At 39.6% G+C, this 23791-nt stretch overlaps 1 protein-coding gene across 4 annotated transcripts in view; it reads right to left on the bottom strand.

The window, feature by feature from the left end:
- fcho1 (FCH and mu domain containing endocytic adaptor 1) overlaps window positions 1–23791 on the bottom strand; it is a gene marked incomplete at its 3' end in the record, with an annotated part of 61215 nt that overhangs the window by 6100 nt on the left and 31324 nt on the right. For 3 of the 4 annotated variants that reach the window (XM_038715378.1, XM_038715380.1, XM_038715379.1), the window contains 17 exon segments: window positions 1175–2248; window positions 4799–4923; window positions 5985–6036; window positions 7020–7076; window positions 7196–7220; window positions 7800–7993; window positions 10760–10820; window positions 12241–12309; window positions 12761–12785; window positions 12930–13047; window positions 13297–13393; window positions 13900–13998; window positions 16378–16482; window positions 17639–17791; window positions 18083–18224; window positions 19370–19444; window positions 22684–22775. In XM_038715378.1, coding sequence (XP_038571306.1) covers window positions 1175–2248; window positions 4799–4923; window positions 5985–6036; window positions 7020–7076; window positions 7196–7220; window positions 7800–7993; window positions 10760–10820; window positions 12241–12309; window positions 12761–12785; window positions 12930–13047; window positions 13297–13393; window positions 13900–13998; window positions 16378–16482; window positions 17639–17791; window positions 18083–18224; window positions 19370–19444; window positions 22684–22775 — 2563 coding nt within the window. 4 annotated transcript variants of the gene reach the window in all.

Genomic DNA, 23791 nt, shown 5'->3' with positions numbered 1-23791 from the left:
TTTTGCTAATCGATTAATCGGTTTGATCAATAAATGAAATGCTCTGACACAAAAATGAAAAAAATCCTATTTCTGTGGCTGTCGAAGGACTGTAATAAGCATTTCATTTGGTCTGAATGAAATGATTGCCCGGCCTGCCTACCTAGCTGTGCACTCACTGTACAAAAGTGTTTTGGTGGAGTGGCTTTGGAGAGGGGCCTAAAGGGAGGGGGTGGGATTTTTTCTGTCTGTCTCTTGCTAGTTTCTTCAGCGTTGCCTGTCACAGCTTTAAATGTGAATATTTTCTCTTTTCTTTACTCCTCTATAACAGTAAACTGAATTCCTTTTGACATTTGAGGACGTCATCTTGGGGCTCTGGGAAACACTGACATTTTCTAGAACAAACAACTATCTGATTAATCAAGATAATAATCTACAATGAAAACAATTGTTAATTGCAGCCCTACTTTCCTGCATTGTATATTAAGATGTGTCCCAATTAACTGTTCGGGGCCAATGTTCTGAAAGTCCTGGGTGGATGGTTTGGTTCAGCAATACCTTTGACTCCTGATTTATGTTTATTAAGGGCGTAGATCTTAAATAGCAAATATATTCTACTGTGCATTTTCATTGTGGTTTGCATGATTACAGCCAATATAAATAATGGGAAAGATCATGTATTTTCTGACTCAGTATGCCGCTCTACTTTTTACTCTGGTCATCTCTTGCGCCTCGACTACGTTATGACAGGGCTGCCAGCACGGACAGTAAAACATCTGCAAATGGTCTAAAATGCAGCAGCAAACTCTTCTTCTGCGTGGCCTTACTGAACTTAAACGGTCAGCACAATCCCTCACTGTCTTCCAGAATCACTTGAAGATCTGCCACTTTTTACTTGCCTAATATGCTCTTTCTATCTCTTTCCCTTTCTCTTCTTCCTTTTCAAAAAAATGTCATTAACTTTGCATCTATGTGTACTTGTGTCCCTTGGACCCTCTATTGAGAGTTGCAGCTTCTTCTGTTTCTGTTTTGGACTTCAGGAAATCAGTAAACTGACTTTTTAGATTTCAATCGTGTGAATGGGTATCTCACTATAACCTTATTTGTTTATTGTTTTTGTTAAGATCAACTTGTTGCCATGTATCAACCTCGATGTAAAAAAAAAAAAAATTATAATAATAATAATCATCAGTACCCTTGTGAGAGCCGCATGTTATCTGAGTGTTCAGATCCAGGCAGTCTTGATCTTTGTCTGTGGAAAAACACAGATCCTCCTGTGGTCCTGAATGCCTCGTGAGTGGAGGGGCATTCCTGCGTGGCTCACTTTCTGATGATCGATGTTTTCTCCTCTCTCCTGCTCCATCTCCTTTTCCTCCTCCTTCCTGTGTTTTGGATCTACCCAGCGTTCCAGAGGCACCGTCACTAAACGGGTTGTGGACAGAGTTCCAGTGCATCAGCTCCTTCTTGGGCTGGGCGGTGGGCAAAGAGCTTGAATTAGCATCGAGTCCCAGTCTATTGCTAATGGTAGAGACACCACCGCCGCTGCCGCTTTGTGGAGGGATTAACCCAGCTGCTGCAGCCAGTGACGACTGGTGCGTTGGGCTGCCAATCATCGTGATCGCAAACGGGTCATCAGAAGAAACAGGAGGCGGAAGGCTCCTATCTCGTTTCCTGTCTCTGTCTTTACGATTAGAGCAGGATGAAGAGGAGGAGGAGGATGAGGTTGGAAGTGTCTTAGTGTCAGCGAGGGTCATGGAGAATGGGTCTCCACGCACCTCCATTCCCCTGACCTCCTGGGTCGGGCGAGGCGGTGGGCGCGCCCAGGCGTCAGACAGATTTAAATTGTCCTGGGTGACAGTCCTCTCAAACGCAGCGAGGAAGGGGTCCTCTGGGGGGATGTGTTTGCAGTTCCACACAGATGACTCCATCTCAGGTGGGGGGAGGGATTGGGAGAAAGCAGGGAACCGCATGGATGTGGGGTCCATATCTTGGGGGACACGAGAGGAACGTGACGGGGCGACGGACCATATACTGGCGGGGTCGTCCTGTGGGTGAGGACTCCGACCAGGGGAGGGGTCACGGAAAGCAGTGAGGAAAGGGTCTGCAGGTCGCCCCAGTGTTTGTGTCTGTTCTTTACTCTGTGACACAGGAGGCCAAGCTGCCCAACCCACCGGCTCTGGGGAGGGCCCAAGGGTCTGATGGGAAGGCGAGTCCAGGCCAGAGTCTTCGACGTTCTCCGGAGAGGAGGAGTCGGACGAGAAGGCAGCATCTGACACAAACATTAAGTCCATTACAGGATTTCAATACAGGGCAGGAAATCAGAGGTTATCAATACCAGTAGGAAACAAAGAACTGCAGTAAAGAAAAGGAAAGTAAATCAAACACAGTATCAACCTCAATTTACCATATTGGCCCAAATATAACAGTATTTCTTTCTTGATATTATATCTGAAACAGTGGGGGTCGGGTTATATCTTAGGTTGAGACGTTTTCATATTCATAAAAGCTTCTTTCAATGGAGCGAGCACCAAATAGCTTAACCAGTCTAAAGGATATATATATTGATATAGATCGATATCTCTGATAAAATCTGATATCTCCTCTAATCATCTCAGGGAGGCTTGGAAATTAAGTTATCTGATGAGCTTTGGGATGAGGGGACAAAGGATTAAAAGTTCTATTAATGCTTCAGCTAGTACAGTTAAAACCACAGTTATTTTTGAGAGAATGTAAATCTAACCTCCCCCTTGTTTTAAGAAGTAGCTCAACCATATGTTTTCCTGTCTTAATTTGGAAGCGATGAAGTACTCTTCAAACTCAAACTGAAAATTTGTTTTTGTGGTTTATTGATTCAATCAATCAGACAGCTAACTGACTCAGCTGCCACTAAGTAGCGTATGTGTATTTATGAGGCTTAATGTACAGTTTATTTTAACTACCTTTTAAAATCATACACATTGTAAATCCCCGAGCTGAGACAATATACAGACAGTTTCAGCGTGTGTGGGCATTTCCATCACAGCAGCTGTTGACACTGGAGATGCAGCACATCTGGGCATGCTACTTTGTCAAACCTTTTGGCAGAAACTGTCACTTCTTACATCAGTAAGTGCATTGATGATGTGACTCACACAAAAACCATCACTCGGGCTAACAAGAAGCCGTGGCTGACAGGGGATATCCATCGGCTGCAAAGGGCCAGAAAGAAAGCCTTCAGAGCTGAAGATGAAACTGGCCTGAGAACAGCAAGAGCTAACCTGTCTCGTGGCATCAGGAAAGCAGAACAGAAATACACAAACAAGATAACCCATCATTTTAAAGACAGCAGAGACACACAGAGCCTCAGACCATCACAAACTACAAACCCGCGCCACAGATCTGCGATAACAACATCTCTCTGCTCAATAACCTCAACAGGTTCTTTGTACGGTTTGAAGCACAAAACAACACACAGCCACAGAAGAGCCCAACTCCTGACAACCAGGCTCTGTGCCTGTCACCTTTCACTGTCTGTTGTCCCATCATGCTTCAAGGCCACCACCATCATACCTGTGCCAAAGAAACCCACTCCATCCTGCTCTAACGACTGTCGCCCCATGGCATTGACCCCCATCATCATGAAGTGCTTTGAACGGCTAGTCATTTCATACATCAAATCCCCCCCACCACCATGTCACTGTTAAAGAAGTCCCAGCAGCGCCTATACTTCCTCCGCAAACTCAAACGAGAGAGTGTCCACCCACCCATCATGTGCACATTCTAGGCCCATTGAGAGAATCTTAACCAGTTGCATCAGTGTGTGGGGCAGTGTAGCTGCACTGACTACAACAGGAAATCACTGCAGCACATAGTGAACACAGCTGAAAGGATCATTGGTGCCTCACTCCCCTCCCTGCAGGACATGTACAACATCTCCCTCAACTGCAAAGCAACCATGATTGTCGGCGACAACAGCCAGCACAGTTTTTCAGCCTCCTACCCTCTGGGAGAAGATATTGGAGCCTCCACGCTCATTTCATCAGACTCGTGAACAGTTTTATACACCAAAGGAAGCTGAATTCTCTCCCCTCTCATCCACCCCCTCCCCTCTGACCTCTTTCTGCACCATTATATCATCGGGTATCTTACATTTTGCACCAAATACCAAATGTGTTTACCTCACTACCAAACCTGGGTTTGCTGCTGTTTTTGCAATGTTGCACTATTTTTGTATCAATACAGAAAGTTTCTCTTTGCTGTTTGGTTTTAAGTACGTTTTTGTTCTTAATTTAGTCATTTGTTGTTTGTGCAATTTATTAATTTTATTTCACTGTGGGTTGGTTAGTGTGGAACGCCATTTCGATTCCTCTGTATGTCTAGTACATGTGGAGAAATTGACACTAAAGCTGACTTTGCCATTTTGTAAGTTGCTTCATATGTCATGCACAAGCAAGGGCATAGGCCTGTCAGTGGGACAGAATGAAGTCTGGAATTCTTAACGTTCTTCTTTTTGTTTTGTTAATATCGTATGTCGGTGGATGTATCGGTGTGCGGGCCATTTGCATCGTTGCCTCTTGTTTAATTTTTTTTTTTTTTTTTTTTTTTACTGCCAGCGAATATCAAGCATCAAAATCATAATCATCCACAGCAGAGTGAATCAGCTGCACTGACAACACACTTGGACAAGCTACAGAAAAGCGCGATTAATGTTTTTCTTTAATTTAAGTATTTCATAAGATATAATGCTATAAGGATTGACACAAAAACAGACATTGGAAATGAGGGGCGTCTGTATTTGGGACAACACAGTATTAATACAAACAAAGATGACAACTCTTACATTCAGAGGCACCAAAAGCGCTGTGCTCTACAAGCTGTTCCCGACTATCAAAGCTTTTGGACTTGAAGGCAGATTCCAGCGGTGGTCCAAAGAGACTGTCTGAGCCTGACGCTGTTGAACTCAACCTTATAAAGAATGAGGAAGAATGAGAACAGAAGTGGTGTAAATGAGAGAAGAGGAAATTTGGGGATTGTAAAGGATGTAGGTAGAAAAATAATAAACTGAGCAGAATGGGGACAGAACAGTAATCAAATCCTGAATCCTGAGTTTTTACCATTATGAAAAGATACAACTTTATGTGTAGGTAGTGATTATCCCCCTATTTTTAACTAAATGTAAGAGCGAACGTTCCAGCATCAGTTCCCACTCTCTGCACTGTATTCAAATTGAGGCTGAAATGAACATGGGGTGGAGTGGCCTTAATTCTCCACCCACTGTTTTTGCTTTATGAGACTTTTCACGCCAAACTCCAGAGTTGTAATTCAAAGTCAGGGATCTGAGGAATTTGACAGCTATGATACCTCCCACTTGGCAGGAAGAATTGCAGAAATGTAAACAAACCAAAATAGCTTAGGCCGACCTTTTCTGTGAGTCAGACCCACTCACTCACACCATTCATTGGCCAGTTGTGTAGAGGTAAGAAAGACAACTATTTCTAGTCACTTTTCATGTGACATTATGAATGTCTTCCAGAAGAGACTGTACTCCATTATCCCTATATTTTAACGATTATAGCCCCAACCAATTCATACAGTCAGGTTCCATAATGAAACCCTGAAACCAGTAGAGCGGAGGCTGTTATTGCAGCAGATGAATGTCTATAGTTTTGGAATAAAATCACATATGGGTGTAATGTTCAGGTGTCTACATACTTTGGACCATGTACTGTATCAATTTCAAGGGTGCTCTGTTTTATTGTTTTGTTTCACTTTAAAAACAACTACAATCAATTAAAAGACAAATGCCGGTGTTCTGTCTCAGCTACAGAGGCACTGCAGAAAGAGGAAAACTGTAAAAGATATGAGTTGACGAAGGTAAGACTAGCAGATGGACATAAATAAAACAAGGATGGTGAAAGTGGAAAGAAACCTGAACTTGAAAAGGCCACTAATGATGCAATTTAACCTCCAAATACATCTCTCTCTGCACTGCTCAGAGACAGATATGAAGGGCAGAGCCATCTTACCTGCTATGATCAGGACTGGAGGTGGACCTGCGTAGGCCCTCCTGCTCTCCATCTGTAAAGAGACAACACACACACACACACACACTGACTCACTGCAGAGCACGTTCCCTAATCAGGACTAATCAGCAGCATGGTGTTCTTCCTCAGAGCGCTGAGGGACGGCTGAGATCAAGTAAGATAGGACGACATGAGGTAAAACTCATCAGCCACTACCTTCTCTGTGATAAACTCCAGCAATTAGCCCGGTCTCACTCTGCTCCAGCCACCTCAGCTGTCCCTGCAGGGCAACCGCTTTAATCAAATGCTCATCGTTAATCCTGCCACCTCTGGATTTAAGAGAGAGAGACTCCTCGCTGCTGTGAAGCAGCAGGTTGTAGCCTCCCGCTCCAGTCTAACCTTCTGGCAGCTAACGAACGTGTCAGTGATAAAACATGCTTTGGAGCACGAGCAGAGGGCCAGGTTGACTAATGAAGGGTGGCTGTTCATGCAAGGTCAGCCAATAAAGAGATTTGCTCTCTAGAGGAAAACATGGGCAAAACAGGCTGGAGGTAGACCGATGCGGCACGAAGGAATAATTACACAATGTGTGAGGGAAATGGTTTTTATCCTTTTCAAATTACAATGAAATGATTGTAACTTAAAACCCTCATTACAGGTATAAATGCACAACATGACAGGCTTCACCGCTCAATGATTGATGATAATCTTTCGTCACAGCTGTACAGATTTGTACAAAATGAAGGCTCCAACTAAGAATTATTTTCATCAACGATTGATGTGTTTCTCAATAATCAATTCATAAAATATATTTAAAAATCCCATTACAATTTCACTGAGCCCAAAGTGGTGCGTACAAATTGATTGCATTTTTCCTCTAAAAATTATGAATCAAAATAATTGCAACAGTCATTTTCTGTTGATTGATTCATTTGTTAAGCAACTAATAATTTCAGCTCAACACAAAAATAAAGATGTTTCAAAAAAGCATAACTTGACAGACAGACAAAGATATAGAGAGATTAAAATCAGACTCACCCCTGGTGGAGAAACTCTCGCCCTCTTCTGAGCGACCTCCTGCAGTACTTGAGTTTCCTAAAGAGACAACAGCTTTCAAAAGTCTGTACTATAAGATGCAGTACACAGACAACAACATACTATATATTCCCTGTTGCTTTATGGTACAGGAAAGAGAAACATTTGAATGAACTTACTGGAGAGATGGCGCTTGACAGACACCTGAAAATCAAGAGAGGGGAATAGATCTGGTCAATACACATGACTCATGTAAAGGAAATGAACCAAAACCCTGAAGACAAAGAAGTAATTGTGCTTCTTTGGGACTATTTTCAGCTGCAAATTAGCATGCATTTGGGGCTGTAGTGATTATTTACAGCAGCAGGACTCATGTTCATTGTAATGAATCAACATTTTACCCAGTGGAACAGTGATAATAATACTTTAATACTAACATTAACATTTTTTGGATAACGAGAAGATGAATAAAATCTATCAGGCTGTGGCTACACAGCTGAAATAGTTGGATGAATTCTTTGTTGATTTAGTTTTTTTTAATGGGAATTGTTGACAATAAGGCAAAACATAAGATAATATTGGCAGGATTGTCCTTAAACACGTACAACATGCTAATATGTAATCGTAAGGTTTACATTTGAGAGTGGAGACTCATTCTCAGCCTTCTTCTGGGAATGGAACTAGCTCAGGGTATCTGCGTTTAGAAAAAGTCTTTATCTTCTTGGGGAAAAATGCTCATGTCTTAAGAAGAATCCTGACAAACATACAGAAAATGACAACAACCTTTTGCCTTTCCCCTCTGTTAGGCGGCAGAGTGAGCGCCCCCACGGTGGCTTTCAGCTCTTTCTCTGTGGCAGCAGAGTTACTGCGATTGCTGCTGGCGACCGGTCTGATCTGGATGTGGAACTTCTTGGGCTCCTCGTCGTCAAAGTCTGAGTCACTGGAGTAAAAGTTGTTCTCCTTCTCCTCAGAGCAGCGTACAGAGAGAGAGGATGGTCAAGGAGAACAAGCTCCTACTATAAACAGGGAATGAAAAGTGATGGTGTTGTAGTGATGGCAAGTGCGCGTCAAGAAAAGAAAGTGTTACAGGCCCTTTGAAAGAGACAAAGAGAGCCCTTTTTGGCTTACATTGGCTTTTACCACTGTTTTGGATTCATTTTTAGTTTTAATGTGAAAAACTTGTAACGTAGAGAGTCGATCAGACTTGAATTCTTACATTCTTCTATTCTTTAGTGCAAAACACTAAATCAGCTCATTCCTCCAAATACAGCCACCTAATATTAATCCCAAGCATTTAGCACAAATCAATGCAACATGTGTTTGCAAGGATTTTTCCTTGTTTTATTTTTTTATCATTTTTTATTTATTTAACCGTTTTATCCATTTGAACCTTTCACTGTTTTTAATTAAAGGCATATCTTTACATGTGTAACGGAACTTTTCATTCATTGCACTTAACTTAATACTATTTGCAATTCAGTCTTGTCTTTTTTTATTGTATCTGTTCTTATTGTGTACACTGAAGCACTGAAGGAATGCAATTTTGGGAGTATGTGGAGAGAATGACAATAAATTCTTCACTGAATCTTAACATTAATAAATTGTGAAAAGCATTGCAACATAACTGCCTGAGCACGACAAGTCATATTTTCCAAAAGTAAGGCATTAGTAGAAAGGTTAAAGAAATAAAATGTCTGCTTTTGATTACTGTAAATATGCTGCAATGCGTGTCTGTCTGGTGTATGTTGTAAGTGTAAATGGTGGTTTGCTGTACTGTTATATGGTTTCCAGGACTATATACTGTTGAATACTGTTGTATTGCTGAAAGCCTAATGTATTTTAGATAAGTGTAAACGAAAAATGTTCTCCATTCCGTTGGTCCCCAGGCGCTGCAAAGTGGCTGCCCACTGCTTCCTTAAGGGATGGGTTAAATGCAAAGAATAGATTTCGCTACGTGTATATGTATGTGACAATAAAGTACCTTTACCTTTTAAGTTAAACACTTGGTTTTGTTTGTTTTAATACATTTTTAAATATTTGCTTGTTTGTCTACTGTACATGTTTACACAGGGCACAGGCTAAAAAGAGATCCAGGTCTCGGTCTGTTTTCTTGTTGCAATAAAGTTAAAATAAAATTAAAATTAAAAAAATTCAAATACTTACTTCTGCATAAATTACATTTTTTTTCGTGTTGCCGTTTGTATAATCTTGAAGAATATTCACTGCATATCCTGTTTTTATGACGATGTTTTAATGCTCTGATAAACTGTATTATGTATTACTTGATACAGATGTGGTGCTGTGTGAAATTTTGAGGACAATAATAAGAGCAAAGAAAACTGAACATTGAAAAATGGAACCAAAGCAACTGTGAAATAAAACTAAATTGAGACCAAAAAATGCATTATAAACCAGCAGGTGTGAGTTTTATTACCTCTGCTCTCTGTGAAAATTACTATTTGGACACATGCTGGGATTTTTTTTCCTTGAAGAGCAAAGAGAGCAATTTTTATCCATTGTAAGACTGAACAAATCAGGACATCAGACAAGGGATGTGAAGCAACGTACAGTGCAACACAGACACATTTGCAAAACAAAAATGGAGGAAGAAGCACCACAGAGCGTGCTGGAGGTGAGGAGTGCAGAGCAGCCAAACTGCCACTTCCTGCCACACCATCACCTCTAACGGAAGTCGCCTTCTCGTCCGCTTTCTTTTGCCTCTCCTGCACGTGGAAGTGTTATGTCATTTCATGTGAGGTGTTTTTGGGTCATGTGTTTATAAGATTCAGACAAACTGCAGGACATATGCTGCCTGAAGGCCTTTAAAGAACGTGAACCATCTATTCTGAGCAGGCAGGGGACCTCGACTGGTAGGATGACAAAGTCAGGAAGAGTTGTTATCTCAGAGCTGTCAGGACTGAGGGCTACCACTGATAAATGGATCAGGGCTGAAGAGCCAGGACATTGAGTGTTAGGTTAGGAGGACAATTTATTCATATCCCATTGTGGTGCATGGCAGGCTTTTGCTCGTCTGTATTTAACAAAGGGGAGGCATTCAGTTATTTGCGCTAACAAATAGGATAAAGATCTTTATAGTGGTCTGGCTCTACAGTTAATGAGGCCATGAAAGTAGCCGTTTGTGTGAACAAATTAAAACCACCCTCTTACCTCCAACCTTCTGATTACGCTTTATTTAAAATGCCTCCATCTCAGTTAGTGTTTTTTTTAGAGTCTATTTAACAGTCTCATGAGGTTTAATTTGGTGCAAATTGTGTCATGTGAGGGAGTCAAGTTTGTGAAATCCTTCAGACATCTTTATGAATCTGAAATATGTGTGTGATTTAACTGAAGTGATGTGATGAATTGGAAAAAGGCTCCAGTTACTGTTAATTTACAGTTGTGCTTCTAACTCTGGTTTGTTTTAATTCAAAAAGGGTCAAAAAGACCCAGCTGAACACCTATGGTAGATTTTGGACTAATGTGTTAGATAGCCCTCTCCATCACCATCATCAAAACACCAAATCTTTTGGAAGAATTATGTTCATCTATCCCGTAGAGTTCAAGAGCCCTTTGGTAAATTGTATTTGGCACAGAAAAACACCCGTTGATAGTAACTTGATTAACCTAAAACAAATAATGACTATAAATGAGTGTTATTATTTAAAGAATGAAAAGTTAAAAGTTGTAATATGATATTGTTGTATTAATTATCCTGTCTAAACTTTTGAGCCAAAAAAGGATATCATTCTGTGCGCTGTCAGCTCGGATGACAAATCCCTCATCGTCTACTTCCAGGGGTGAATTCTATATGAATGGGAACACACACACACCCACACACACACACGGAGACAGGAGAAAGAGAAGGAGTCCAACACCAGCTGGGTCAGCAACACTGAGACAAATGGCACTTCAGTCACATATGATACACACAGAAGTGCTTTATCATACTGTGTTACTCAGCACTGCAGCCTGCACGCACAACTGTGAGCTTTATATTAGAGTGCGTGAGAGAATAAACAGACCCTACAAATTAGTTAAAAGTGTAAGTGTGAGTCAGTGACTAACTGCTACAACTGTTAAACATTTAACATGTTAGTGCCAACAGCTCAAACAAAGCAGTGTGCTAAAGCTACAGGTGTGCTTTCAGTTTGCTTTAAATCATTTCATCAAGCCAGAATGTGTAGAAACATGTCAGCTGTTATAGTCATATGATGTTCAAAATAAGAGACATGAGGAAGGCCAGACTTACAATCCAGCTAACCTGGGAGCAGTTATTTTTAAACTGAGTGTGGGCATACAGAGATGGTATTTGATTAGATCTGATTTCACAACAGATCTCAACAGGTCAAGTTAACATGACAAGTGTAACTGTAGCCACTGATGTTTTTTCAGACCACAGTGATTAAGGAATACTCAGAACTGGTTCTTTAATGCGTAATGGTGTCTTGAGACTGAAGAAGTCGAAGTAACTACAGCAGTCACATAAATTTAAAGCTACTACATTTGATATTTTTACAATAACGTTTCAAATGACAGCATGAAAACAATGAGAAAATGTGAAAAGGGTCACTCATAATGATGAACCTACAGAGAATTATCACCTGAATCTGCAGCTCCACGTGGCTTTTCAGAGCTTTAGCTCATTGTTTATCTGCATTGCCCGCAACTATCCTGTTTTGATTCACTCTCACCCCATTTTTGGCCACAGCAGGCAGGCGTTTTCAGCAAAAAAAAAAAGTAGTTTTAAAAATTCACTGTACACAGCCTGCTCTTGTCCAAATAATGGACAACAAGAAAGTCCAATGCAACCTTAGTATGTCAGTGATGTTTGTCGGTAAACTTGTGTCAGAGTTCTTCTACCCTCTAGTAGCAAAACATCCATAAACGCAGCTTTAAGTAGTAGAGACTTGCACTTTGACTAAAATCTAAATTGCATCCACCCTCTCATTCAGTTATATGTTTCTTTAAGGGCTTCTCAGCATCCAACAATATATTTTGGAGGAAAACACTATTATGATCTAATGACAGCAGACTTGCTTGCTTTCTGGTTTAACTTTTTTTTAAAAAATAAAATAAATCAAGCATCAGTAGAAATGCATATAGACACTCTCTCTTTTTTTGTTTAGATAATAACTTTTATAATGTTCAACCTAGAAGGTGAATAGACTATCGGTGCCTGTGCTCTTATGCAACATGTTTTAAAAGTGACCTCTGCTAACATTACCAGTACTTGCTGTTCACCCTCTTCTTCCACGTCAGTCTGTGTGGTGGCTTTCTGACAGCATCTAAAGTCCTTTCACACACAAACACATACACACACCACGTGCACACAGGCAGGCACATACATATACAAATACACACCCTTATGCAGTCACACACTTCCCCTCTGGCTGCCAAAGTATCTCAGAAACCTCTTCTCAGAAGTACTAGAATAAACCTGGGAAACTCCACACCATCAGTCACGTCCTATCACACACATGATCCACAGCTCACCTTCTTACTATACATGCACAGACACTTAATTTAAATTTATACTTCTGCGTGAAATCGACGGCGTAGGCTAAGGGGTTACGCAGAGGCTACGCCGTCGCCTGATGTAAAGCCCCCCCCTCCAAAAAAAACCCCACTCTTCTCACAGTCCAGAAGTGCTCTAAACACTCAAGGATAACTGCAGACAAAACCAATGATTGAGTCAATGATTTTGGAGCTGCGATGTTTGGGTGTGAATTATATCCGATACTCACCAGTGCGTCCGTCACTGCGGAGTCTCTGCAAATACCAAAAACACATAGATGTGTTTTGATTATTCAGTACTGACTCAGACTGAAGATCAAATTTCAGTTTCAAATGATCAGGGCTTGTAGAGCACAGCATATTTGTGTGTGTGTGTGTGTGTGTGTGAGATATACTCACGTAGAGTCTGGCTCCTTGTCCCGCTTGCCCAGGCCGGGGATCCTAAAGGTTTTCACTCGACTCTTTTTCCCACCTTCAGGTGCGAAAGCTGTCATGTACTCATCAAAACCAACCAGAGCTGCCAAGACAATAGGTAGCTTCATAAGAATAAAACACATTCAGAAAACACAAATGTATGCATAAAGGCACTCTGTAGAAGTTACAACTCACTGTTGTATCTTGTCACTATGAATTATTTCGCCTCCACAATACTGTTTTGAGTGTGGGTGTTTTTCACATTTCTACTGTTATGTAAGCTGTGTGTTTATGCTTTTATTTCCCTTCTACTGGAAACAAGCCAAAATCCACCCCAGTGAGCCGACTGTACCTGGTCTGTCTTTGCCTGTGCCCTTCAGCTCTGCAAATTTCTGGATGAGGTTGTCGATGCCGATGTTTTCCACATTCTGCTTGAATTCCTCGTGAACCTGCAGCAGAACATAATGATTATTTGGTCCTCACGATTAGATAAAAAAAGTTCCAAAAAAGGTATGTTTTTTGTCACCAGGGAGCATCTGGCTTTTACGTATCAGACATAATAAATGCCTTTAGAGCTCAAGAAATGGAATCAGAATGGAAAAAATGTTTTTACACTACTAAAGCATTTGCAAGGACTAAATTCCAAATCACTTCTGTGTATTAACATCAATCGTGCAATAGGAGGAATGAAACTACAATGGCAAATTCTGACAGTCTAACAAGGGTGCTATTGTTGTGCCAAGTTATCACGCTGAGCTTTAACTAAACATTACTCCAAGGATAGCCTGATGAAAAAAAAAAAAACTGTTGGTAATGATGGCTCATAAATTAGTAATGAAATAAGAGTAGTTTCTTCAGAAATTGCATTCTCTATTTTAACATGACTTTTTTATAGATATATCTTGAATCTTTGTAACTGTCATCAGAGCAGGTTGTATTGTCAGCTACAACACACCTGTCCCACTTGAACATGGGTGTCTTCTATAGAGTGGGAGTAACCTTTGATCAGCTGTTTCATTTGCCGCAGGTGGGCTTCCTCGATCTCCTGAAACTTCTACTCACACAAACATGTATACACACACACACACACACACACACACACACACACCATGGCAAAGAAGAAAAATAATCTGTTAACATGTTAAACTGTTAAATTGTTGGTTAAGCTGTATTTCTCTTTGGGCGGATGTCATTCACTGAACGTTTGTGCAAATTAACCAAATACCACCAAAGCTACACAGACATCTATTTTAAAACACAGCTGGTTTTTAAGTTGCTGAAAAGCTCGATTTTGGACACAAGATTTTTTTAACAAACAGCAAAAAAATGCAACTTTTCCAGTAGTTTTCACAAGTGTGTAAATGTATATACTAGAATTAGGATTTGGCTTTCCTTTTGTGATGACTTGTTGATTTCGAATTATAAATATGTTGTTAAGTCTGATGCTCTACAGGATATGTTCATTGATAAGAGGCTGATTTTGTGTTTTTGTCTGGTATTGTTATTTTAGTGGTTGCTTCTTTGTCTTTGGTACGTGTTATGTTAATCTTTATTGCTGTGGTTGTTTCTGTTTCTTTCTGTTGTTCTTCCTCAATTCACTGTGTCTGTGCAGAATGGTATGGATTTCAGGAACATTCAGAGAAGCAACCAAAATCCAACAAAACAGGAACTTTAAACTCTAAATTCACTGCAATAGTATGCAATAAAGTGAAAATAGCCTTTTAACCAGATCTGAGGATTCAGGAGCAGCTACAGAGAGGCAGGCAGCCAGCAGAAGAGGCTCAGGGTTGCCAGGTCTTTAAACCAGCAATAATTTCAAGGGGATTTAGTATTTAAGTTTGATCCTGCTCTTTAGTCAGCCAGCTCATTTGTCGCTGTCTGGTTTAGGGGAATTGTCTTGATTTAGTGCCATTGGCTTTTGTTTGAGAAATTAGTTTGTGAGCAGAGTTTCTTTTCTCCAATTAACTGGCCAAAAACTGGACAGAGAGAGCAAACATAAAACATTCTCTGCTGACTCTTCCCAACTGCTGTCAGCATTTGAACTTCGTTACCATCTGTCATGCGCCACCACCCTAGGCTCTGCAAACGGTATTTTAGGATCCTTTCACACCTACACTGTTTGGTTCAGTTTTAACAAACTCTTGCGCGTTTGCCTGTTTAGTTCAGTTCCTTTGGGCTGGTGTGAAAGCGTTCAATCAAAATCTGGTGCATTGGGACCAAGAGACCCTGAAAAGGAAGGTCTCAGTCTACTTCCAAGCGGACTGTGGTTCGGTTTGTTGATGGTGTGAAGGCACATGGACCAACAAGTAGCCTGTGTGATAGTTGATATGTGATTTTAGAATGAAGTGAAATTACTGTTAAATCCATCTGCTGATCATGCACTGTTTAGAAAGCATCCTCCAAGCATCCAATCTGCATAAGCAACGTATAGCTTATATTTATAGAACATTGTTTGGTAACCACAGTAACATGTATGTACCATGCAACTGTGGGGATATCCCTGTGTATTTAAGAAGCTCCCCAATAAAAAGGGAGTAAAATGAGTTAAAGGAAGCAACCACACAGTACAAAATGCCTCTTTTTGTCCTGTTTGTCTATTTCTTTTTCGTGAGCTCTTCATGAACACCAGAGGAGCTAAATATACAGTAATGTGCAGTATAACTTGCTGTCAGTCACTGGAATCTGATTTCCCTAAATGGGTCTACGATGCCAAAACGGTCCAATCATAAGTCACCTGTCCATCTGTATAATTTCAGGTTTGCAGTTTGTTTGTAAAACAAGCAAACAAGACAACAATGTGTGTTTTATTTTCCCTTGGTCCAGACCAAATGAACTGAACTACAGATATGAAATAATTTATCTTCTGATCTACTTAAAAAAAAAGCACATTGGTCTCTTATTTACTGATCTATTATTCATTTAGTCTTCCTCAATTTCTTCTTCCATCTTTTAACACGTGTTTTTCTTCCAGGTACCACATTCCCCCTCATGATAATGACCAGATCTTCCTCCTCAAAGCTCAAAATAATTGGTCACAAGGATTTCAATCATTTCAACAGTAAAATACAGAAGCTGTCATTGGGGATTGTTGAAGATTTCCATGGAAACAGTAGCAGTAACCATGGAAGTGTGGAGGCAGTGATTAAAGTTAATGAGCGCAGGGGGCATGGAGTGCATGTGTGCAAGTGGGTGGGTGTTTAGGAGTAGGGGGTGGAGGTTTCCATCTTTCGGGATGACATGATGTAGGATAATAAATGAAAGGGTAAGGGAGTTCTTGTGTGGTGGGAGGTTACAGAGAGGGTGAGTCACTGAGATGAAGAGAACAATAAAGCCCAGGAGAAGAAGAAATACATAAAAAAAAAAAAGATAATAAGAGGGTGGGAGAGAGACACAAAAAAAAGTGGCCCTCAGCCTAGCAGCAGTCAGAGCTGACCTGGGCAGACTCGCTCATCTTCTGCTCAAACTCTCCTCCGACGCGGTTGTACTTCTCGATGCACAACGCAAATGACTCAGCTGCTTTCTTAGACTTCAGCTCCGCCTAGTGAGAAAGAAAAGGAAGAGTAAAATAATGGCCTTTAGCTATGGACTCTCATTCAGAAACCTGGAATAAAAATGAATAGCTCAGTGAGTAAATGAGACAGGAAAAAGCTAATTAATTTAATCTCAATATAACAGACAACTCTTGTCACCATGAGTGAACCACAAGAAACAAGCATATGATGAATTTTAGGGTCACAAGACAGACAATAATAACGTGACATCCCAGAGCTTTCTAAGGAATATTGATGCAGGACAATGGATCATCTGGACTTGAATATTCTTTTAATACAAATTTACAAATTATGCCCTTTCAGATTTATTATACATGTCTGCTTTTTGATTTATTATAATGAAAAGCATTTGTTTTAAAACTCTTTTCGCTATATCAACTATGTTGCATAGTAAAAAAATAACACGGATTTATTATAATGAATAAAGACCATAAGGACAATGTGTGTTATGGTTGCTTTCAACAGAGCAAGTAGTAGGTGGACCTTGAGTTGGGAGCGTTTTGTTAAATGATTATTACTCAACCATGAACGATTTTAAATAGTGGATTTATACATCATCACCACCAGTGACTATTAGCTCTTCTAAAATCTGATGGGTTTTTTGTTCAAGGATTGCTCCTCTTCACCTACAAAATAACTCTACTAACTAATAAAGTTTTGATATGAACTATTTCTTTGGTATGATCTAGCATAAAGTAAACTGATTCGCACTCATGTATTCTAAAAAATGCTGTGCATCACAAAAGACTAAAGAAACAGCAATGTGAACTTCAACAGAGAATTACAGTAGAGAGTGTGAACCAGTTGCACAATGCAGATTTTGCTGATTTAAACACACAGAGTAAACAAGGGTGGGCACAATGATCCTTCCCTACTTTCTTGTTAGTTGTGTAACTGCGACGTGGTTTTTGGAAAGATGCTACTGAAGTTTTCAAAGTATAATTTCAATGCTGTTAGCACCACAAACTAAATAGTACCTCACTTTCCTTGTACTGGGGTGGAGGCAGAAATCTCAGAGACAGATTTGTGTGAACCAACCCTTTAAGTTTCTTTCAGAGGACACTTGATTAGCTAGCTTCTGTTCTGTTTAAAATCTGAACTGCCTGTAAAACAATCTTGAAAATAGAGAAAGTGGTGGCTAACTTTCTCCAGTTCTTTCTGTGGACCTCCCTCCTTCCTGAGCCGGTCCAGCTCCAAACACTTGGCGTGGTAACCCTCCTTTGACTTCTGAAGGTGACCGCTCTGAACTTGCAGTGCCTGCACCGCCTCCACTGTCCCCGCCATCTCCTCCTTTGTCTGGGTGATATGCATGCACACACACACACACACACACACACACACACACACACACAAAAATACAACACACAGACATACTGTACAGATCATTATTGTACTTGATACTTTAAGGGAAAATGCATTACCATGAAGGGAGAAGACAATAATTGGATTTTCTGTGAGATAAATCAGATCAGGAAGACAGAGGCATAATGCAGAACAAGTAATGAAAAAATATTCAAGTCGATGTTCAGGACAGGTCAGGTCAGGATATCGGTAAAGCATCCAACTTCCCTCACCCCAGTTACTTACCTTGCGGTGAATTTTGACCTGCTCGTCTCCGTACTTGTTGATGTCCCGGATGAGATCATTCATCTTTCTCATCAATTCAAGGTGGCAGAGAGCGAGTTTGTCTGATGACACCCTGAACACATCCCACATGGGAGCAAAGGTCCTAGGAAATACACAGGTAAGCATCAAGCACACACGTGAGACTGCAAAGATTAAACCACTTTTTCAATAAAGATTTATTCTAATACCAAGTGTCAAATTGTGGACATGTTATAAAATTACTTTCCCAAGACTTTGGTAACTAAAGCTTCTGTGAACGAAAAAATGTTCTTCCATTTCAGCTCAGCCATTAAAAAGGTTTAAACATTGTGTAACTACAAACCATTATAAAACATGACTAAAAAACAGCCAAGCTCACTCATAAAAAAAGAACATGTAATGAAATGAATATGTAATAATGAAAAAACCTCAGCAAGGTGAAAAGTCAACCACTGGTTAACTCTGCATTTTCTGCCGCTGTTAATATATTAACATTAATATATGTACAAGATATTGAAAAGCTGAAATAAGTGTTAAACAGTCAGGACTAAATAAGCAGCAATCACATTTTAAGTACATCCGGAGGTATTAAGAGTTTATCATTCAAAAACTCAGCCCATCTGCTTGAACGGGACTGTGTGGGTGTGGTCTGATCAGACTTGAACCGACTGGTATCACATTTTTGATTCTTTACTGAATCTGGATTGGTGCATGGAAGTAAGTACATGACATTTTTTTCCTCTAACTGAGCGCTGTCCACTTTAAAACCGATGAGAAGCACAGAAACAAAAATATCCCACAGAAATATCTCAAGTGCAATAACCAATCGTTTCCGACTCTTTTCATGCAGAAACCCATCACTCATAGTAAGAAGCAGATTAAGAAAATATGTTTTCAGTTCATTAAAAATGGTTTTATGCCATTGCCTACAGGAATAAAATAGCACCATTTATTGTTTTATCCAACTTTTCATCGCTAGGTAGGTACATACATTTACAAGAAAATCTGTCATTTAATAAACAACATATGCATCAAACCCTATAGGCTAAATAGCGGACAGTGAATAATTTGAATCATAAATACGGACATTTGGTGATGCAGATGGTACTAATTCATATCTCATGTGTAACCATATGACCATTACATGTATAATTACAGTAACAAACACGTTCCAACTGTATACATTCAGCTGTAAAGCAATGAAGGGGATGAAAGAGGGCTGTTGGTTGAAGTTGATGGACTGTCATGTGTTTACATGATGGAACTCACCCCTGTGGACTTCCGTTGCTGGCCATCTTGGCGAGTTTGCTCATTGATTTGGAGTAGGTCTCTTCAATAGCAGCACTGCAAAAACAAACACACACATTGGCATTACTAAAATAACCAATACAATACTCTAATTTAGAGTTGCCAAAGAGAAACCAGAGAATCATGAACACACAAATTTGAAACCTCAGAAGAGGCTTCTTTCTTTTTGTTTTTCTACCAGTGTCTGAGTTGCCAGTAAGAACAACAGGAAGAGTAATGTTGTGTGCATTCTTTAAAATGGAAATTCTTCTAAATAAACTTTAGACTGGTGAATGTGATTTACTCCAATAGCACTTCCTCACAACGCGATTGCCTCTGCTAATGGCCTCATAAGTTATGTTCTCTATCTAGTGCTTACTTTGGTCCAAACTCTGGGCATCCATCACCAGAGTCATTGAGATAAAGATTCATTTTCATCAGTGCAGGGTAAATGTTGCAATAAGCCACATTTAAATGATAAATTGACATGTTTTGCAAGGCTGGGCATAAAACTTTAATAACCATCTGTAGACCCTGAAGAGAAAGAAGGAAGGAGAATTGATCCAAATATCCTGGGGGTGAACAGAACAACTTGCGACTGAGAAGCACTGAAAGTCATAAACAAAAAGAATAACACTGCTGTTCTTGAGCGGTGGGTTTTGTTGGAACTCAAACTGGATCACAATAAGGGCTCATAAATATTTTCATTTTCAATTAACTAGCTCAATCCCTGCTGGATGTGTAAATAAGCACCTGCAACAAGTTTACCACATCGTCTTAAAGAGTGATAATATTTCAAAGTTGTGTTTACATTTTGTTTCTGTCCCCAAGTGATAAAAAAAAAAATCAGTTATTGGAGGAAGATTTCAATCCCGATCAGATCTGCACTGTGCTGAAACAAGAGTAATGCCTACACACTCGCTCCCAACCATAAATTTACAGTATCACTGCTAGTTTATTTAGAAAGACAATGTTTCAATCACATTCATTTAAAAATCTATCATAAATCAGATGATCAGTTTATTTTGACCTGGGATTGAACTTTGTCCATCCAAATAAATGTGTGGTTTGGAATCAGTGTATTACCTAAGTACTGAATGTAATGCGTGTATAATTATGCTCTCTCTATATCCAAAAGTTTTCTACTTACAAGCTGCATATTCTTGAATTTGAAAAGAAAGAATTGTGATTTTAACTTGATAAAAATAATTCAACGATGAATACATTATCAGAATGGTCTTTTGAGTACCATAATGTTGACCAACTAATTGAGTTATGTCTATTGTGTATCCCTACCAATTGTCCCCCCACAAACAAGAAGTGGTAATACATCTCCATTAAACGGAGTACCAGGATGACGGGAGTGAATGTCACATGCAGCAACTGAGAAACCTTGAGAATTAGGTTTGAGTTGTTATGGTACTTTAGATGAGTGTTTCATATTGTGTCTTATATCTAAATGGCTATTCAAGTAAGTGGAGCGAGACAAATACAGAAATTTATCAACACAATTGCCTTTCCCTCCGTCCTGTGGGATCACACACTATTTTACCCAGTGGCCCTATTTCATTTCCTCACGGTTGATTTGTTGTCCGCTGCTGTCCAAGAAGATAAGTGAATTTCCCCAGTGAGGAATGTGCACAGGCGCTGTGGAATCAATGTCAGGATTATATCACTGGCCTGACAGTGCACTCTGTGTATGTTAACTTCCAGCTGTGAGAGCACAAACTCACTGCTAATCGCTGATTAGAACAGTATTCAATATAACAAACTACCCACTTTGAGAAGACAATTAATTTGGTAATTGACTGCCCCCTTTAGGTACTATTGGCAAGCCTGTCAAGCTTTCAGTTCTCGCACAGCAAATATGTCTTTTACAATAACAATGGTGCTAGATTTACCCCTAAAAATTCTTAGTATTTTTGAATAAATGGGTCCTTCATTTCAGACAGAGGTAAACCGAAGCAGACTCCTCATTTCCAGCCAGCAATGTTGATAGTAGTTTTTAATCAGCTGTAGCTAGCTGGCTGATCAAGCTAATGTTAGCTTAATTAATTGGTTGGAAATGGTGTCTCTTTAATGTTTCCAACTGACTAATTTTAAAAGGAAAATCTTGTAAAGCGTTTTAAATAAATATGTACTTGATGGCTACGCACATAATATCTGAGGCTAAAGCTAACAGGCAAAAAACAAAAAGTCAACATCGTTTACCAGTTTATGATCAATAAGAATAATATGGGAATAAATAAGTATTGCTCTTGTATTGCAGAGCAGAGACAGTTAATTAAGTATGATTGATGATGATGGGAAAAACATATCATTTAGTGGAGTTTTCATAAACTAACAAAAGTTAGTTTTCCTTCAGTGGCACCAAATGAATTGTGTGTATTCTTTAAGTATTTTAAATCCAACATTGTTTACATCCCTGTTTACTAGCTTGTAGTCTTCTTCCCTGCCTTTGCTGCCATAATGCTGCATATCTTGGCATGTTATTGCCACCTGTCATCTTGAGCTTCTGCCTGCTGTTAGTGGTAAACATCAGAATTTTAAGCTTGATTATTGGCTTTGTTGCCTACATGCACAAAGGTGAGTTGTAATTAGCTTCTACCTCAAAGCTTGTATGTACACAGGTTTGTAACTATGAAAGTGTTGTTAATATTTTGGACTGACGATTTAACCATGAGAGTTGATCCAAGCAGTAAAAGTGCTTCAACTGTGAGCCACCTGAAATTGTCTATGGGAAAAATGAATGGCATATTTATTTCCAGAACCAGAAGCCTCCGACATAGAGCACTACCACTCTACTTAGAAACTCAACAGTTGCAAACATGCTTAAAAGATATCTCTCTGTAGGGCAGGAAGCTCAGATGATAATCCACATACTCAGACTTGTGTGTGTGTGTGTGTGTGTGTGTGTGTGTGTGTGTGTGTGTGTGTGTGTGTGTGTGTGTGTGCTGGAGAGATAGCACACTTTAAAAGTAGCACAGAGTGAGGAGGGGTCAGAGATCAGAGCAAAGAGAGACGTCTGAAGCGGTTTTAACAAAAGAAAGAAAGTGTTCTCTCTATAATCTATATTCTGCTGACGGACTTTGAAATGGACTTAATCATGAATCTTGTTAGATATAGTAAAAGATGGAATCCATAACACTTCATTTATAATCTCTGAGCTTTTCACCCAACATTGGCACAATCTCTTTTCTTTCCAAGTACAGAGTCAATAATGTAGAATTTCTCCACCCGTCCCATCACTACAGTCACCTCCCACACAGATACTCACAAATACACTCGAACCTTACCTCTCACGGACAAACTCGGCTAGCTCCTTGGTTGCCAGCTGGCCATGCTTCATGTTGTGATACAGCACGTCAAAGCCGGCATTCTTCTCCCCCTGCCAAGGTACAAATAAAACACACACACACACGTCTGTTAGCAAATCAACATTAGGAAGTCAAAGACAGTTGGTGCTTCAGTACAGCAATATCACATTTGTTTTGATTTTAAACCTTATTATACTTTGCCACTGATATTCCTCTAAAGACAGAAAGTATGACTTATTAGCGGCTTGCAGGAAACATTTCACATCAGTCACATACTGAACATTCAACAAACATCTACAACATTGTTAAAATGTTTATAAAACCAGTTTTGGATTCTGTTTAGAGTTTGAAACAATTTGATAAACTGCAGGAACACGGACATTAATACTACTACACATTACAGTTCTGTGTAGAGGTCCGATTGGTATGTTATTAGCTTTCTGAGAGCCATTAATGTAATCAAAGTTTTACTTTATAAAAAATTATTATCATTTCTCATCTGATCATAATTGAAAATATAAGCCTGTTTTAAACAAAAGTGCGTTGATCAATATCAGCAATACAATACAATTACTACTGGGCCATGACAAAATGATATGATTGTGCAGGGAAAAAAACTGCATAAGCATTCTGTAACTTCTGTAACCACACAACAATATTCTGAGCTAAAGTAGGTCATCAGTACACAATGTAGCCCATCATCACCACCATACACCTTTTATTTTTATCAGAGTGAAACACAAACCACCAAATAGTTACATTTCCGTTTTGTTTTAATGCTTGCTTTTTTTGACTCTCTTCCTTGTTGTAATTTCCTAACTTTTAATCGCAATTATTTGCGTATTGGGCAAATTACTAGAGAAAGAGGATATTAGAGATCATCAAAATTCAGGTCTTAATAGGCAACAATCAAAGTAAAAATTAAGAATAAACATGATTTCTTCTGTGTTTATCATTTTATTTTACACCCTACAACACTGGTTTAGTGACTACCATTACACACACTGAGTTTTTTAACCATATTTTTTTACCAATACATTTTACTTTCCCACCACACCGGTGTGTATTCCACTTTCTTTGTCATGGT

The sequence above is a fragment of the Micropterus salmoides genome, unplaced genomic scaffold, assembly GCF_014851395.1.
Source record: "Micropterus salmoides isolate LMB-PRFRI ecotype aquatic unplaced genomic scaffold, ASM1485139v1 Ms_hic_scaffold_13, whole genome shotgun sequence".
Classification (NCBI taxonomy): Eukaryota; Metazoa; Chordata; class Actinopteri; order Centrarchiformes; family Centrarchidae; genus Micropterus; species Micropterus salmoides.
This window is presented reverse-complemented; position numbering and strand designations above follow the sequence as displayed.